Below are 15,934 nucleotides of genomic sequence, written 5' to 3'. Positions count from 1 at the left end.
ACACTTAACAGACTGAGCCGCCCAGATACCCCATAGCCATGGATTTTTAAAATTTGCACTGAAGTATGTTACTATACTACAGTATTCCCTCAGATTCAAGATGTATCCCCCCCCCTTTTTTTTTCATTTTTACACTCTGGAAATTGGGATGTCTTATGATCAATGGGTAATGTTCTCTTGTGGTGGCTCTTTTCCTTAAAAACTGACCTTTACCCAATAGTGTATCTTGCAACTGTTGGAATCTTACACTTACGGAAATTACTTTTTGATGATGACTTAAGGTGATCACTTTTACTTTGAATTCATGTAATGATTGGAAAAGGAACAAGTTGATTCTACAAAGATGATCCAAAATGTTTCATTAAGATTTATGATACATATGTACATGTGGATCATTAGAGCCACCACTCTAGTTAATATTTGGCCTTTTTAATGTTTCGATTTATTTTAAAAGTGCCTCAGATTTGTTCAAATGATAAGATTATCATATTTATAAGAGCAAAAGGTCCCAAAGAGACCAACAAGCCTCTCCAACTAGTTCTCAGAAACCCCTTGCCTCACTCTCTTGGCACCTTCTTCTTTGGAGGGTCCTTGTAAAGAGCTAGAATGACAGCCATACATTTCACTGTTAGCCTGTAGAAGCACATGTGCATGGACCACATGTCACTGGCAAGTTAACATGTATACACAGTGCTGGGCATAGTATTCAATAAAGACCTTCTGGCTCACTGATATGAAATACAGAACTGTGTTTTAATGAGCATTGAAATACATTTCTAGGCCCAGGATGAAGCCACTACTGCCCAGGTGCTCCATCAGCAAATGGAACTTTATATAACTTTTGAGTCTCTGTAAATGTTCCCCTTGAGCAGAAATGCAGGATATCCAGTTAGCCAATACCCCAATGCCAAGCCAACTCTGAGTCTTCTCACTCTAAGCAAGGTTGATTGCATAACCCTGCCAATCAGATATTTTCCATTTTTCTCTTCCTTGTTCTTTATGCTTTATCCTATAAAATCTCTCTGCCTTCTGTCCCATTTTGCAGTTTTCCAAAAGAAGACTGCTTCATAAAGTATTAAAGTTTGTTTGTATCAGCTAAATTGTTTTCTTTAATTTTTTTTTTAACATTAGGCATGCATATAGCTTTTAACATTTGGGGAAAAACAAATTTCTAAAAATGTCACTTCTTTACTTTTATCTTACCCAGATCCCTTGAGTTAATTTTAGGACTAACTTTGGCATAAATAAAAGCCACCAATAAATTAAACTTTAAAAGTTCTTTTCCCCTTGGATCATAAAAACTGATTTTTTTTCTATTTTGGAAACAAACATGAAAATTAACCACACCTAAGGGTGGGATACCACTTTCACAAAACATTGGACCAGAGATGGGAACAGTTGTTAAAAAGAAACAACAGGCCAAAATGGAGTCACTTGTGCAAGCCCCACATCAGCAAACCAAGACTTACTATCTAACCAAATTGCAGCGACTTTCAACCAGTGACCTTTAGCCAATCTGGAATTAACCAATCAGTAACAGTGAGGTCATCTGTGTGACAGAGCACTCCCCTCCCCCAAAGGAAGGTGACCTTGCCTGAAACAATCCACTCTTTGTTACCAACTTCCTTTTTCAGCCCCCTCTGCCTATAAAAGCCTTCCATTTTGTATGGCTTCTTCTGATACTTTCTATTTGCTAGATGGGATGCTGCCCAATTCATGAATTGTTGAATAAAGCCAATTTGATCTTTAAATTTACTTAGTCGCATTTTGTTTTTTTAACAGTGAAATGTGATGTTAATAGCTGATGATGTGAAACATTTATCAAGAAACAATTAACTTCACATGACCAAAATTATAGACAACAATTATCTTTAGAACTATGACAACCCTTAGCAACTATGGGCAAGTTGTTTGGCAAATATTTTAATCATTTAATTGGAAAAATAACAACTCATATGTAACTGGGAAGGAAAAAATATAAGGAAAAAACAAAAAGGACAAGAAAGGGAGGAAAGGAGGAAGAGGATCTATCTTAAAATATTTAATCAAAAATAAAAATTCCTGATCTCAAAAATAGTTTACATTCCAAAAAAGGAAAGAAATTCTTTGAATGCTGACATTACAACAGGCACAGAATCAGCATTTGATCTTAAAATAAGAATTATTCTATGCATATTGTCCAAAAACCATGATTAAAAAGCAAACTTCAAATACTACTAAATTCATTTTCTTATTTACTACCTAATTCCATCAGAGCTAATTGAAGATACAATGACCACAGAACTTACAGACAGGAGGAACAAAGTGATCTGGTTTTGCTTATTTTTTTCCCACTTACAGACAAAAATTAGAACAACTATATACTTAATTTTTCAAAACTAAAATAATGTAGGAAACCTCGCACTCTTTAACTGTGAGCATAATTGATATGGATAAAAACATTCTTTTTTTTATTCTTTTCTTATGTTTGGCCCAATAACTTCAGGTACTGAAATAATCTCTTCTAGGCTTCATTGAAGGAGAGATATGTGCATAATTTTTACAGCATCAAAAGAGTTTCATTGAGGTAGGTACAGAGGATTTATCATCAGGAAGCATGTATATGCTTATCACGTATGCATATGATGTTTTAAAAACTCTCTATAAACGTTTTTGAGTTATAAAACGTATGACACATTTTAGCTTATTATCCTAGGTTCAGTTTACTATTATCTGGAGTTCTTGTATTTGCACTTTTCCAAGAACCATGGTTAAGAATAAAAGGGAGGAAATCACTTTCTGTCTCCAAATAATGTCATACCTGCCTATGCCTAATCGAGTTACAAGCTCAGATAAATGTTATTTCAGGCAAGCTGTGAATTATATTAAATGACTCTGAAAGAGAAAAAGAAAAGCCACCGCTTAAACTCTTAGTGAAGGAAGGCCTTGATTGAAATTCATGTCAACTTTCCATTCTGCAAAGCAACTCATCCACATGAAAATAGTCAAAAAGGACTTCATTTAATTAGTGATATGTAGACTTTTGCATAGAAAAAGGTTACAAAGTAATGAAAAAAAGACTGGGTACAATAATTTTAAAACAAGTATTTAAAAAGTATAATTTTGCATAATGTTTAACATTCTCATGTTTATTGCTCTCTCCACACAGCAGAGAAATGAAGTGCATAAGAATACATGCTGTGTCTTTATCTTTCAAACATAAAATCTCATGTGCTCAATTTCAATGTATTAAGAGATTATGTTGTCATTAAACAAACAAACAAACAAACAAGAAAAACACCATTATGTAGCACTAGTCTAGGCATGAACAAAAATAATTTCTGTACATCCCACTGCATACATTCATCTTGATTTGGGATCAAATGCAATCATGACAAAGAGCATTTAAAAATCGTGGCTTTTCTCTTCCCAACGCTGTCTCATCACCTCCAGAAATGCAACTTTTCCCAAAGGGTGACAAGAATAGATATTACACATTATCAGGACAAAATGAAGAGGATAAATATGTAAAAATAGTCTAAATGAAACAATAAATTAACCTAAATTTTTACAAACTGGAGAATTTTCAAGTTGGCATGAATCAAATAGCTTCTGGTGGGCACATGGTAGGCAACTGCTTTTAGGTGCACTCTTTCTATAAATGCATTGTTTACATAAAGAAGCACCATATTTTGAACCATGAAAAAAAGTGCCTGGGGGCTTGCAGGCAGGGCAGAAACGGTTGTTAATCTGAGCACTGATGGAATAATTGCTTATACCAATGCATTGCTAAATGTCACCACTTGGCAGGCAAGTCTGAACAAAGAAAGCAAACTAAGATAAAACTAGGTCTTTCAACTTGAAAATTATTTTCAGCAATCCTTTTGGCCAAGAAAAACCTGTTGGTTTCAATAGAGTACTCTTCTCTGGCACCTTATTAAAATGTCTGCAACCTAATGCAAGACTTCTGTCCCTTCCCTTTCTTAACCTAACCTCTACACTCTTCTTTACTTGTGCAATGTTATTATATATTCAGAAGAAAACTTTACTAGCTCAGGCACTTATGAAACACGAGTATTTTTTTTCCATCTAGTTTCAAGAGAATCCAGTCAGGTTTTTTTTTTGTTTTTGTTTTTTCCCCCCAATTCAGACATACTGATGCACTGCTGGATGATACAGTCCATATATTTTCCAGGAAACTTCTAAACGAAAACAAGTGTGAAGGTTTCAAAAGTTGCTGATGTCAGTTACCAAGCTGCCTTAAACAAAACAGGAGAAAAAAGATAATACCACATTTCCACTTGGGAGGTTTGTGTCTCAAATAGCTTTATTGTTCCTTTGTGGATCTGTAGACATCTGTATGGCTACTTTCAGGGTGCAGAGGTTTAAGCTGACTCTGAAATGAAGGACATTCAGTTACTATTGCAAAAAGTCCAATGAAAACTTAAAAAGCTCCCACTTCTGTCCCCCAGGGTCGGTAAGGTTTACTGTTTGTTGCACCGCTTGTCTGCGGCGGGCTGGACGTGGCTGCCACGGTTAAGGGCGGGCTGATGGCTGTGGCGGCTGCCACCGCCGCAGCTGCGTTAGGTGGGAGCATGGGGAAGGCCCCCGCGAAAGACAGAGGGAAGCTGTGCGCCGCGGCGGTGGCTGCGGCCGCGGCCGCGTGGACAGTGGCGGACAGGGACAAGAGGGAGGTGGAGAGAGGTGGCACGCAGGGGGCAACGCTGCCCGTGGATGGCATCCGAAGGGCAGAGTCGGCGTGGGCGAACGTAGCCGTGAGCAGGGCGGAGCCGTGGGCAGGAGGCACTTCCGAAGCGGTGGAGAGGCGACAGGGCGAGGACTCGGAGGCGTGGAGTCCGTTGGGTTGGAGCAGGGCCGCGGGGAGGTGGTGGAAGGCTGCCGCCCAGTGGTGCGGGTGCAGGGGGTGGTGGTGGTGGGCCAGAGAGGACGTCATGGCCGCCGCCTCCCGCTGCGAGGCACACGTGCTGAGATGAGAGACCAGTCGCACCCGCAGGGGGTCGGAGGAGTCCAGGCCCTCCACGGAGCTCAGGTACCGGGCCACTTCTGTCAGGCACTCCCGGAAGCCAATGCTCATGAAGTCCATGGCCAGAGCATGCGCGTCAAAGTAGCCTGGGGGGGGGTGGAGCAAGGGGGGGTCGGGAGAGGGAGAGCAAGAGAAAACGGTAAGGTGACTATGAAGGAACCACCAACTGTGCTCCCCTCGGTCCTTCCTAAGTTTCAAGGAGAATGACGACCCTTTCTGAAAATGCTGCCAGTTATTTCTGGTTGTAAACAAGTTTTGTAGGAGAAATTAACTTTGCAATTTACATGTGTGACAACACTAGCAATGCTATACACTATGGTGGTTCTTGCAACCAAATATCACCGTGGGGGAAAAAATTAAGAACGACCGTGTTTCTAATACTTTCATTAAAAAAAATAAGGGGGGGTCCTCTCCTTCTGTACTGTGGCAGTGAAATTCCCTAGTAAACTTTTTCACCATAGTACAGAGTTTCAGTCTCTCTGTCTCTGTCACATGCGATGGAGATTAAGGGGTTTATCTGAAACATCCTCACTCTTGGCATTTGTAACAGAGATACAAAATGCATGTTAGCAGCTTGAGGACTTCTTTTAAAAATGTGCTAAAATTTCTTAATAAATTCATATATGCTTCCTGACTTGGTGTTTGGTTTTTTTTTTTTTAGCAAATTATATGAAAAAATTTGATGAAACAAAAGATTTTTTTTTTTTTAAAATTTGGGGGTTACTGGGCGCCTGGGTGGCTCAGTGGGTTAAGCCGCTGCCTTCGGCTCAGGTCATGGTCTCGGGGTCCTGGGATCGAGCCCCACATCAGGCTCTCTGCTCCGCAGGGAGCCTGCTTCCGCCTCACTCTCTGCCTGCTCCTCTGCCTACTTGTGACCTCTCTCTCTCTCTGTGTCAAATAAATAAATAAAATATTTAAAAAAAAAAAATTGGGGGGTTACTAATTTGAAGATCTTATTTTTCTATCAGGCAATAGAAGTCTGCTTTACTGATATGAGATTATTATAACTCCTTGCTTTCCTGAAATTCAAAGATATATCTCCTTCACTGGTTAGCTTATATTTCCCTGGCATTCATCCAAGAAAAAAATGTGTATTAATTTTTCAGTATCTATACATGCACGCCCCCCTACCACCCCCCAAGGTTACAACCATTAAAAATGGCTGGAGCAGAGTCACATATATGAGAATCACTTTTTATCCAAATAAAATAATTAGATAAAAAATAGTAATGTATTGGGCGCCTGGGTGGCTCAGTGGGTTAAGCCGCTGCCTTCGGCTTGGGTCATGATCTCAGGGTCCTGGGATCGAGTCCCGCATCGGGCTCTCTGCTCAGCAGGGAGCCTGCTTCCCTCTCTCTCTCTGCCTGCCTCTCTGTCTACTTGTGATCTCTCTCTGTCAAATAAATAAATAAAATCTTTAAAAAAAAATAGTAATGTATCATTATTATCAGTGCAAATTTAGGGTAGAATGTTAATCAGATACTTGGGGAAATGTCACCACTTCGAATGTGTGACCTCTAATGTGTACAAAGGTATCCTTTTCAGATTTTCATTTACAACTTTGTTTTTTAGCAATTTTCAAATTAAAACTTTACTCGGTTTTGGGATATGGGCACACATAAATGAGAAGTATTACATTCAAAGTTATTTTTACCTAAAGCATTTACTACATTATCTTTTTCACATTTCTGCAGATCAAAGTATTACCTGTTTCATTTGTCATCTAAAAAGCAAACCGTCTTACTGTATCATCAAAGCACTTTGGAAAATAGAAGTCACAATATTCAAATTCCTAAAGGTAGAATATCAGCAGAAATGTGAAAGTCCCCAAAAGACACATGGGGTAAAAATATATACCATTAAAACAGTAACAATGACAGCACAAATCTGATGTAAGAGAATATCATGAATTATGGAAGATCAGCAACAAAAATAGGTATCATTCCAGGACTTCAGTTTAGATAGCAACAAAGTCCCTGGGATTAAGAGGGAAAGCTCTTCCTGAAGATGCCTCCATAGAAAGATTTCACATGAGAACCTCAGGGTTCTTTGTTGGGCTTTGTAGTCTTCTAATTTTCATGAGAAGGAGGGATGTAATCAACAGGAGACAGAGTCCAGAAACACACAGGATCTAGAAATGTAGGTTACTCTACTAAATTCTCTCCAGAGGCCATTGCAATACTGAGACAGACTATAAAGAACGGACCAAAAGAACTGGAACGCCAGGGGCTTCCAAGAATTTTCATGAGTGGGCAAAGAGTGACTGAAATATGTGGTTTGGCAGTTGTATGCTGTTATATATGGCTGAGTTCTCTGTTGTGTACTAAGGAATATATATTGTGTAATTCCTATTCTATTGCTGAACGCAGAGGGAAATGACGATGAGCAGCTGTCCCCTAGGAATAATCTTGGGCCAATAATGAAACCACTTGGGTCCATATTGCTTCTTTGTGCCATCACTGCTGTGTGGCTTTAGGTGAATAAACTCCCAACAACTTTGTGAGGTAGACACCATCACTGTCCTCCCTTTACAGATGAGGAAACTGGGGCAAAGGGGTTTGTAGTTTACCCAAGGTCACACAGCTAATATATGGCAGAGCTAGGTTTGGAAACCAGGCAACCCAACTGCAGAGTCTCTGTCCTTCACCACTACACTGTGAAGCCCCCACAGCAGTTGTGAGTCTTGGATGATGTGAGCCCACATTGCCAGCCACCCACCTGCACCTTCAAGGCCCATACTTTCTCTTGTGGGATGACCTCTCTAATGACTTGGCAGTCAAGCGACTTGTATGGCGCTTGCTTGCAAATGTCTGTTCATAAACTATTCTGGGATGAATTTTAGGACTGTTCAGGTAGCCAAGAATAGCAACCAAGAATGGAACTAGTTTTTATAATAAGGCGTAAGAACAATATTACTCTTTAGAAGTTTAGCTCATGCCAAATATTTGAAACCCTGATAAGAATTCTCAGCCTTGTGCTGAACACCACCAAGAGAGGCAGAGCAATCAAACTGCTGTTCCTGCACCATCACCAGCTCAGTCTGTCTCCTACTATCCTGAGGTGGCAGGTGCAGAATCAAAATCATGGGGCAGGAGGGGCTTTAGAGCTCAGAATGCTAGTGTAGGCCTCACAGCACAACAGAGCACTTCTGTCTTGGGTTAAAGGAGAGGCAATGGCCAAGCTGGCCTGGATCACTGGTTTCTACGATTTCATCTAGTTCTCTTCTCTATTATGTAAAAGTTTTTGCATCCTATGCTGAGGGCTACATTTTAATGATTAGAAATCACAATTCCATACCCATTCAGGATGGTTTCTACAGAAGGTGCATGCAACTGAGGTTAAGTCAAACCACGGGGGCTTCTCTTTACAGTGATCACCCCCCCACCACCACCACCATACCTGATACAGGTAAAGGACAGTGAAGGCCAGGGCTGATGTTCCACAGGCCCTCGACAGTATGGCCATACTGGAGTTAAATACTTCAGTACTTCCATTGCAATTAGTAAACGGCTATTTACCTCCAATGCCTTGCCCTTGCTCTGATCTAGGACAAACTGTGATACTATGTTGTAATGAAAGGCTAATGCTGAGCAGAGAAGCCGCCAGGGTGAAGGGCAGCACTTAGCCCCTCGTGGTGGTGGCCTCTCCCTACCCACCTGTCAAATATATTAATTAACAAAACACTCTTGGTGAAGGTAAATAGCAAAGGCCTGCTTGAAGGATGAAAAAGATACAAAAGGGCAAAATCAAGTCTGAGTAGAAGAGGGATCATGAAATCTGAATGGATATTACAGCTTTCAGGATCTCAAGTCTATTTTTTTTTATTAACATATAATGTATTATTTCCTTCAGGGGTACAGGTCTGTGAATCATCAGTCTTAGAAAATTCACAGCATTCACCATAGCACATAGCCTCCCCAGTATCCATAACCCAGCTACCCTAGCCCTACCTCTCACCAACCCCCCCAACAGCAACCCTCAGTTAGTGAGATTAAGAGTCTCTTATGATTTGTCTCCCTCCTAATCCCATCTTGTTTCATTTTTAATGTGACATGAGGGTCCATCTATGACCTCTGGATGATTCTGCCCTAAATAACTATCAGTACAGAAGACGTCTCTCCTGGGCACTGAGCCCAGTGTACCTGTTCCTGTTTGCTGTCTGCAGGAATGACTGTGCTCCATTAATAGTTTTCAGTACAGACATTCACTACCTATACTTCAAATGTTCTGTCTTGTCTAAATCCAAGACCAACCAAAATCTGAAAATAGTGAAAATAATCCTCAAGTCAATTCCTTTGGAATGGCTGCCTTATGTTGAGACCTAGTCTTGATTTAATGGTGGGGGGTGGGGGGGTTCAAGGGAAGGGAAAGGAGAAGAGAAAAAGATTGTCTTTAACCTCCTATTTATGTTTGGATGTTTGTGTGTTTATTTTGTCTTTCTGTACAGACTCCAGCATGTGCTCCTGAGGTCCCAAACAAATCTCTGACCAGGCTGTTGTGAATGAAGCTTTACTCCCACAGTATTATGAAAGCAAACACAAGCCCAGGGTCAAGTGCTTCTTTTGTTCCAGAAGTTCTTTCCCACGAGTTCAATCCTGCCATTAGCATTGATTTCCACAGCTTTAATCTAGGACCTCCTATCTCAGCTTGTTAAAGAACTGTTCAACTATGATTTTCCTATAATCTTAGAGGGAAAAATGAGAAGTGAGAGGTGGAAAGGGGGTAAAAATGAAGCCACCTACTTACCTTTACCCCCAGTAGCCTGAAGCATCTTCAAATGATCTACTGTCATTTGCAATATTTCAGCTTTCTCCAACTTTGCAGATCCCTGCATAAACAAATAATAAAGTCTTAGAAGTTCTATGGAAACGGATTTGGAATATTGCACGCTGGATTTTCAATTTTCCTTTTCATTAGAAGATTCTAAGTTTAATTTTTTTCACAGAAACATCTGAGTTCTTTGCAAACTTTACATGTAAACAATAATGACTGTGTTGCATACTTAATGACAGATATTTGCCAATTTATCTTTTAAAGAATAAAAGGCATAACAATTTTTTAATCCTAAGAATAATTATACTCCTAAAATCACTCCACTACAACAACTATAACTGCAAAAATCTCAAACCTTGCATCCAATCTCTACCTTATATTTCACTAGGGGACATCCTGTAGTCTTATCTTCTATAATGCCACAGTACTAGATCAGTTAAATCCCACTCTGAAGGATAAGGAGACAGAATCTTAGAAAATTAGATTTTTCAAAAATAAAAAGTTCTAATAAGTCTTTAAGACACACCCCTGGTAAGCAGAAACAAAACAAAACAAAACAAAAAAAAAGGGGAGACTTTTAAGGTGTTTTTGTTTTTGTTTTTTTTTCCAAAAATTACCAGCAGGTGTCACTGTGAATTCCAAAATCGTAAACAAGAAAGCATAATTTACTACCCATCTAGTAAGCATCAGAAATGCTTAATGGCAATAAACGGCACCCATTTATTTATTATTGGTTTGAACCCTTTACAATAGTTCTTAATAAGATATTTTGGAAATATATCTATATGTCCTTCTTTTTAAAATAAGGCAACCTCTGGAAACCAACTGAAATAAAAATGTGCCACCTTGAACTGCCTCAGAGAACTGTGGGTGGCTTCTGATTTCCTGTAAAAGCTGAATAATTAAACCAATATGCCTTTTCGAAAAGGAAACTCAAGTTTTTTTCAGGTTCGTATGCTCTACTTGTTTTGTGAAAATTATCAGCACCCTCTACATGGTGAGAGTGCCAGAGTTATTCAAACTGTTAGAAAGAACACTCTTCTAATCATACTGTGACAGGGCCAGCTCACTAGGGTTGGTAGCCAAGCTTGGCAAATGGGAAAGCCTGTGTTTATGGTAACTAACTGCCAAACAACTGAGGTTTGCTTTTAAGGTTTGTTTTAAGTCGACATTTAAGAAAAAAAAAAAACAAAAACTAAGGGGGAGGGGGGAAATCACCAAACTGACTGTTCTTCATAACTGCAGACATTTCAGTACTCAAAATGAAAACGCCGATTACTGGTATTTTTCATTTTCAGCCTATTGTCATTGAAAATGTTACTTATCAAAACTACAATTTCCACATTACATTTAGCTTACCAAAGACAGCTTCAGCGTATAGGTATCTTGTTTTCTCTCAAAAATGTACAATCAAGAGCATATTACATCTTGTACTTCTGTCAATTTTAAATATATCCATGAAAATGTACAGCAGTTTCAGTGAAAATGATAAATAGCAAAATAGTTTCTGGATAATTTCCAAGGGCTTTGTAGGGCTTGCTGTGTTTGTGGTTCATGAAGCAAACAACAAGATGAAATAAACAAACAACTGCTGCCTTATACCCTATTTTAATTAAATTCAAAGCATTTTCAATAGCATACGGTGCCATATTCTTTGAAAGATGCTCTTAGAAATTTGTCATTGTCCATTGCGGCAAGAGATATAAAACTTTTCCAAATGACAAAGGAAAATTTAAACATTTGGCTTCTCCCTTTTCTAAGTGTGCAAAATCTTTTTTTTGGGGGGGCGGGTAAAGGAATACCCTGAATTCTGAAAAAGGAAATTTATGGCTAGTTCTATTTTTACCAAACTTCCAAAAAGATGCCACAACTAGAATGCTATTCTATTAATCCAGGCACTAAAAATGAAACCAAGTGATTTCGTAAAAAGATTTTATTAGTATTATCATTTAGGAAATAGAGGTAGAGATGTTACTTCCTGGACTTTGGTTATTTTTAAAATAAAAAGCACTTTTTTTTTTAACTGTTTGAGACAAAAATGAAATTTCACATGATATATTTTTTAAAAGAGCACGACATACAGCTCAGTTTTAAACAAAACCACTACTGGTCTTCATAGAAAGAACAGAGAAAGCATGAACACTTTTACCCTTAAGGGAAAAATAAGCTGAAGAATGGAAATGTTTTTCAACTTCATGATGGATTATGTTTTTAATAGTTTTGCCACAACAAAGCATTTTATTGAAATAGCTGCTCTGTGCCAGATCAGGGCACATACACCATTATTTTAATGAGCTTTAACAAGAACCCACATTCCCAGATGAGAGAATCAGATTTTTTGAGGCTTTTGGTAGGGTAGTCAGGGGTAAGGGTAGCTTACTTGTTTTTCAAAAGCAGTTGGCACCAGTCGTCTCAACTCAGATAAACTGTTATTTATCCGATCTCGACGCCTTTTCTCTATTATCTATCCCAAAGGAAGCAACACAACAACAAAAGTTTATGAATACACAAATGATAAAATTACTTTTAATGGAAGAATACAACTGTTACACATTAGGCTGGATTACATGAAATAAAAAGAAAAAAAAATCACATACCCCTCTCCTTTTCTTTCTTGCCATAATCTGAGATGTTGTTGTTGGGGAATTGGATCTAATCACAGAGCTAGTACTTTGCCTATGAAATAGGAACGGTATGTCAGGTGCTTCATTAACATAACAATGGTTTCTTCTGGGTACTTCATGGCACCCATTAAACATTGAGTGATTGCACAGTTCAGGTCTGTGTTATTTTTTTCTTAATTCTTAACTTTTAACATTGTTTTCAGTCCTTATATCTTTTTTCAGGTAAGAATCATGCCCTCCCTGCTTTTTCAACAAGTCATCCAGACACCAAATCCACTTGCAAAAACATCCCTAAACTTTAAAGTCTTGCAGTGAAAAACTTACGAGCAGTCAGAGTGAGAAGTCAGTTATTAGTACTTCCTAGCTCCACTCATAAAAATTTCTTAAAAATAAACTAATTCTCTAATAGCATCCTCCCTCCAACCTCTGGTCAGATACACTAAACAAAGCGAAGCTATTTTGAAATAAAGGCCATGTTTAGCACCACTATCAAACAGATAGACAGTCATCACATGTCAAACTGTTGTCCCTAGATGCAATCTTCAAAATAAACAGAAGTTATCTTACTATTTCAAAACTTCAGTCATATCTCACAACAGGAAAAAAAAATGACAAATGTTACGTTTTATATGCAAATCTTCCAAAAGAATGCCCCGATTAAATATGCCACTGATAGGGAAATTAAAATGAGATCAAGTACTAGGTAAATGTTTTACTTTGAAAATAAAACTGTAGGTACTTCCTAGTCTTCAGCCTAAACTTAAACCTCTAGAAGCTGCAATCCATCTTGAGTTTACTAATGAAAAGATATTTTACATTGAAAGTGCAATCAAATCATTATTGTCACTTACAGCTTTTGTCATCCGTTCTAGTTTGTACATGTTTCTCTTCATAATTCATGGATACTATGCTTCTTTATGTTCTCAAATTCTCCAGGTTCCTGTTATTGGTTCTCTTTCATTTTAAGACTGTTGCACACACCAGGTTTTTATTACCTCACCTCGCACTTCTGGATCTTATTTCTGAGTTAACTGTCCCCCTTAGTCCCACCCCGTCCCAACTGGTTTCGACTTTCACATGACTTCTTTTTTTTTCAGATCTCATTTTTTAAGATGACGCACACTTTAATAATTAAAAGATACTTTGCGAACAGCGTTTTATGTAAATATCTCTGCCGTTGCTGATTTTACGCTTTGGTGCGTACTTATTAGAATAACGACGTGGAAAGAAAACCAGTTTTCCAAAGGTAGGAAGAATTTTGCTCTTTGAGTGACAGCTGCAGATAAATAATTAAGGAGCTTGTGGGGATGCCAATTAGAAGCGATTATCATCTGACCCGCCTTGGCATTAAAATGCCTGGTAATCTCCCTCTGTCCCTGGAAAGTGGAGGTCTGGCTTCTGTGATCACGACCCCGATCCTTTCCAGGCTTAAGAACAAGCAGTCAAAGAGATGATCTACGTCCGAAACGATCCTTACGACTGTCACTCACCCTCCCGTCCGCCCACTCACACAGTCAACCTGGAAAGCTCAACCTACGTAGCCTTAAGATTACAAATTGCTTTAATTTCTACAAAAGACAAGTCATCTTTTTAGTCTCCTGAAAAATAAATAATATCAATCTGTTTCTCTTTTCAGCTGGCCCATCCAGAAAGCGCTCCCACAGGTTCCGTGGCGGGGGCGTCGCCCGTCGCCTGCGTCCGCCTGTCCGCGCGCCCAACGCTGACAGCCGGGGACCCTCCCTCGCCAACTCCTGCGCTGTGCTTCAGTCTCCTCTCCGCCCCACCCCTGGTGTGAAAACCGACAACCCCCCGCCCCACCCCAACTGCACGCTCCGTGAGCGCCCACCGCTCCAAGTTTCCCCGGCAAAACTTTCCCGGCTCCGTTAGGACGCCGCGGAGAGGAGCCTCGGGATTTCCAAGGAGCAGCTCGAGCACAAAGCTCCCCGACGCCTCGGGCTCCGGGCAGTTCCCGTCGAGCCCGCGCTCACCCCGAGTAATTGTTCTCACTCCCCACGTCGATGGTCTCGTCCATGTCGCTCTCGGAGGTCGTCTCCTCGCAAGGGCGCTTCATCGCGGGGAAGACGGCGCGGGGCACTGCCCAGCCCGAGCCGCCGACGGGGAGCGGGGCGCAGCGCCCTCCCGGCCTGCCTCCTCCCTTCCTCCCTCCCTTTCTGGGCCCGGGAAGGCGCGGCTGCCGCGGCGACGCGGTCGGCTCCTCGCGGCTCTTTCCCACGCCGCAGCCGGGATCTGCCGCAAGAGCCGGCGCCGGCCACGCCCCTCCGCGCGGGCGGGGCTACCTCGCCCGCCTCCCGCGCCTAGGCCCCCACCGCCCCGCCGGGTTCCACCTCCTTGGGGTCGGCGTGGCCAGCGATTGGCTGGGGCGGAGGGGCGGGGCCACGCTCGCCAATGCTCGCGGTGAGCCTTCTGCCGAGGCGTGGGAACGCTGCCGCGCACCTCGCGTCCGGGAGCTGCGCGCGGGCGGGAGAGGCAGCGGCGAGCGTCAGCGCGAGGTTGATAACTCCGCTAGGGCAGCACGCGGACGTGGACGCGGGCGCGGGCGCGGGCGCGGCGGGGGAGGGCCTAGAGGGGCGGGCTCCCGACCTCGGGTTTCGGCCCTCCTCCTCACCCCCAGCCCCCAGTCTGGCGGTGAAGTTGCTGCTCTGTGTTTAAAGAATAACCCCAAGCGCGTGCCTGAGTGTGAGCGAGCGTGTAGTGACGTTGGGAGGCGCCGTGGCTTAACCGAACCGCCCCACTCGGCTGTCCCCTGTCTGGACCAAAAGTGCTGACTGGCTGACCCTGAGGGTCACATTTGCCCTCTGGGGTTTTTGAAACCCTTAAATCAAAGTTGCTTTTCTCCCTGGCAACTGCCGAGGCTGCTTCGCGGCCTCTGGGCTGTGGACAGATAAGGACGTGAGTTTCCCCGACCAGGTACCTAACCGCCGGCCGTCGGAGGGTCTGAGGTCGGCTACCCTGTGACGTTCGCTTTGCTCGAAATCAGTTATTTCCATTTGGCCACGGGGGCTGTGGATAGTAAACTCCGCCGAGTGGACCGTGAGCCGCAGTTGTGTCCGTTCTGGTGGCAGGAAAGACTAGACCCATGATGCAGGTATTTCAGGACCCAATTTTAGTAGTTTTTCAAGTTCGAGTTCTTCGGGCTTGGACTATGCAGAGGATGGCGATTCTCCACTCCCCTTGGTGTGTGCAGTCGCCGCGGTAGAGTTAATAATTCCGAACGTGAAAAAAGTGGCGCCTGGGAAACTCAGTTTGGTTTTCTAAAGCACGAATTCGTGTCCAGTTTTAGAGCATTGGACAACGTGGCTTGTGAAAACGACAGAAGTGCTTTCAGAACGTGTTTCTAGCGGCTCTTCCCGCGTGTTGCGCAGCTTGAATAGGCTACGCCAAGGTGCCTCCGCGAGGGCTGGAGCTGAGCGGACCGAGCGCGCGACGCGGTGTGGGCTCGCCCGGCCCGGAGCCGCGGGGACCGCCAGGCGGGCGGCGGGTGGGTCGCGGTCGA

At 41.9% G+C, this 15,934-nt stretch overlaps 1 protein-coding gene across 3 annotated transcripts; it reads right to left on the bottom strand.

The window, feature by feature from the left end:
- Positions 1 to 4,092: 4,092 nt before the first annotated feature.
- HEY2 (hes related family bHLH transcription factor with YRPW motif 2) lies at positions 4,093 to 15,650 on the bottom strand. Of its 3 annotated transcripts, none has more exons than XM_032862459.1 (5): positions 15,346 to 15,650; positions 12,394 to 12,472; positions 12,177 to 12,260; positions 9,770 to 9,851; positions 4,093 to 5,109 (listed from the first exon to the last, which is right to left on the bottom strand). In XM_032862459.1, exons 1-5 carry the CDS (start codon positions 15,426 to 15,428, stop codon positions 4,424 to 4,426), a joined length of 1,014 nt encoding a protein of 337 aa, XP_032718350.1. In that variant the 5' UTR covers positions 15,429 to 15,650; the 3' UTR covers positions 4,093 to 4,423. The 3 variants fall into 3 exon arrangements, with proteins under 3 accessions (XP_032718350.1, XP_032718349.1, XP_032718351.1); XM_032862458.1 differs by lacking the exon at positions 15,346 to 15,650 and adding an exon at positions 14,409 to 14,719; XM_032862460.1 differs by lacking the exon at positions 15,346 to 15,650 and adding an exon at positions 13,272 to 14,001.
- Between the last annotated feature and the right edge of the window lie 284 nt (positions 15,651 to 15,934).

This window comes from Lontra canadensis, unplaced genomic scaffold, assembly GCF_010015895.1.
Source record: "Lontra canadensis isolate GAN:19392208 unplaced genomic scaffold, GSC_riverotter_1.0 scaffold23, whole genome shotgun sequence".
NCBI classification, from domain to species: domain Eukaryota; kingdom Metazoa; phylum Chordata; class Mammalia; order Carnivora; family Mustelidae; genus Lontra; species Lontra canadensis.
Note: the sequence above shows the minus strand (reverse complement) of the source record. Positions and strands in the feature narration are given on the sequence as shown.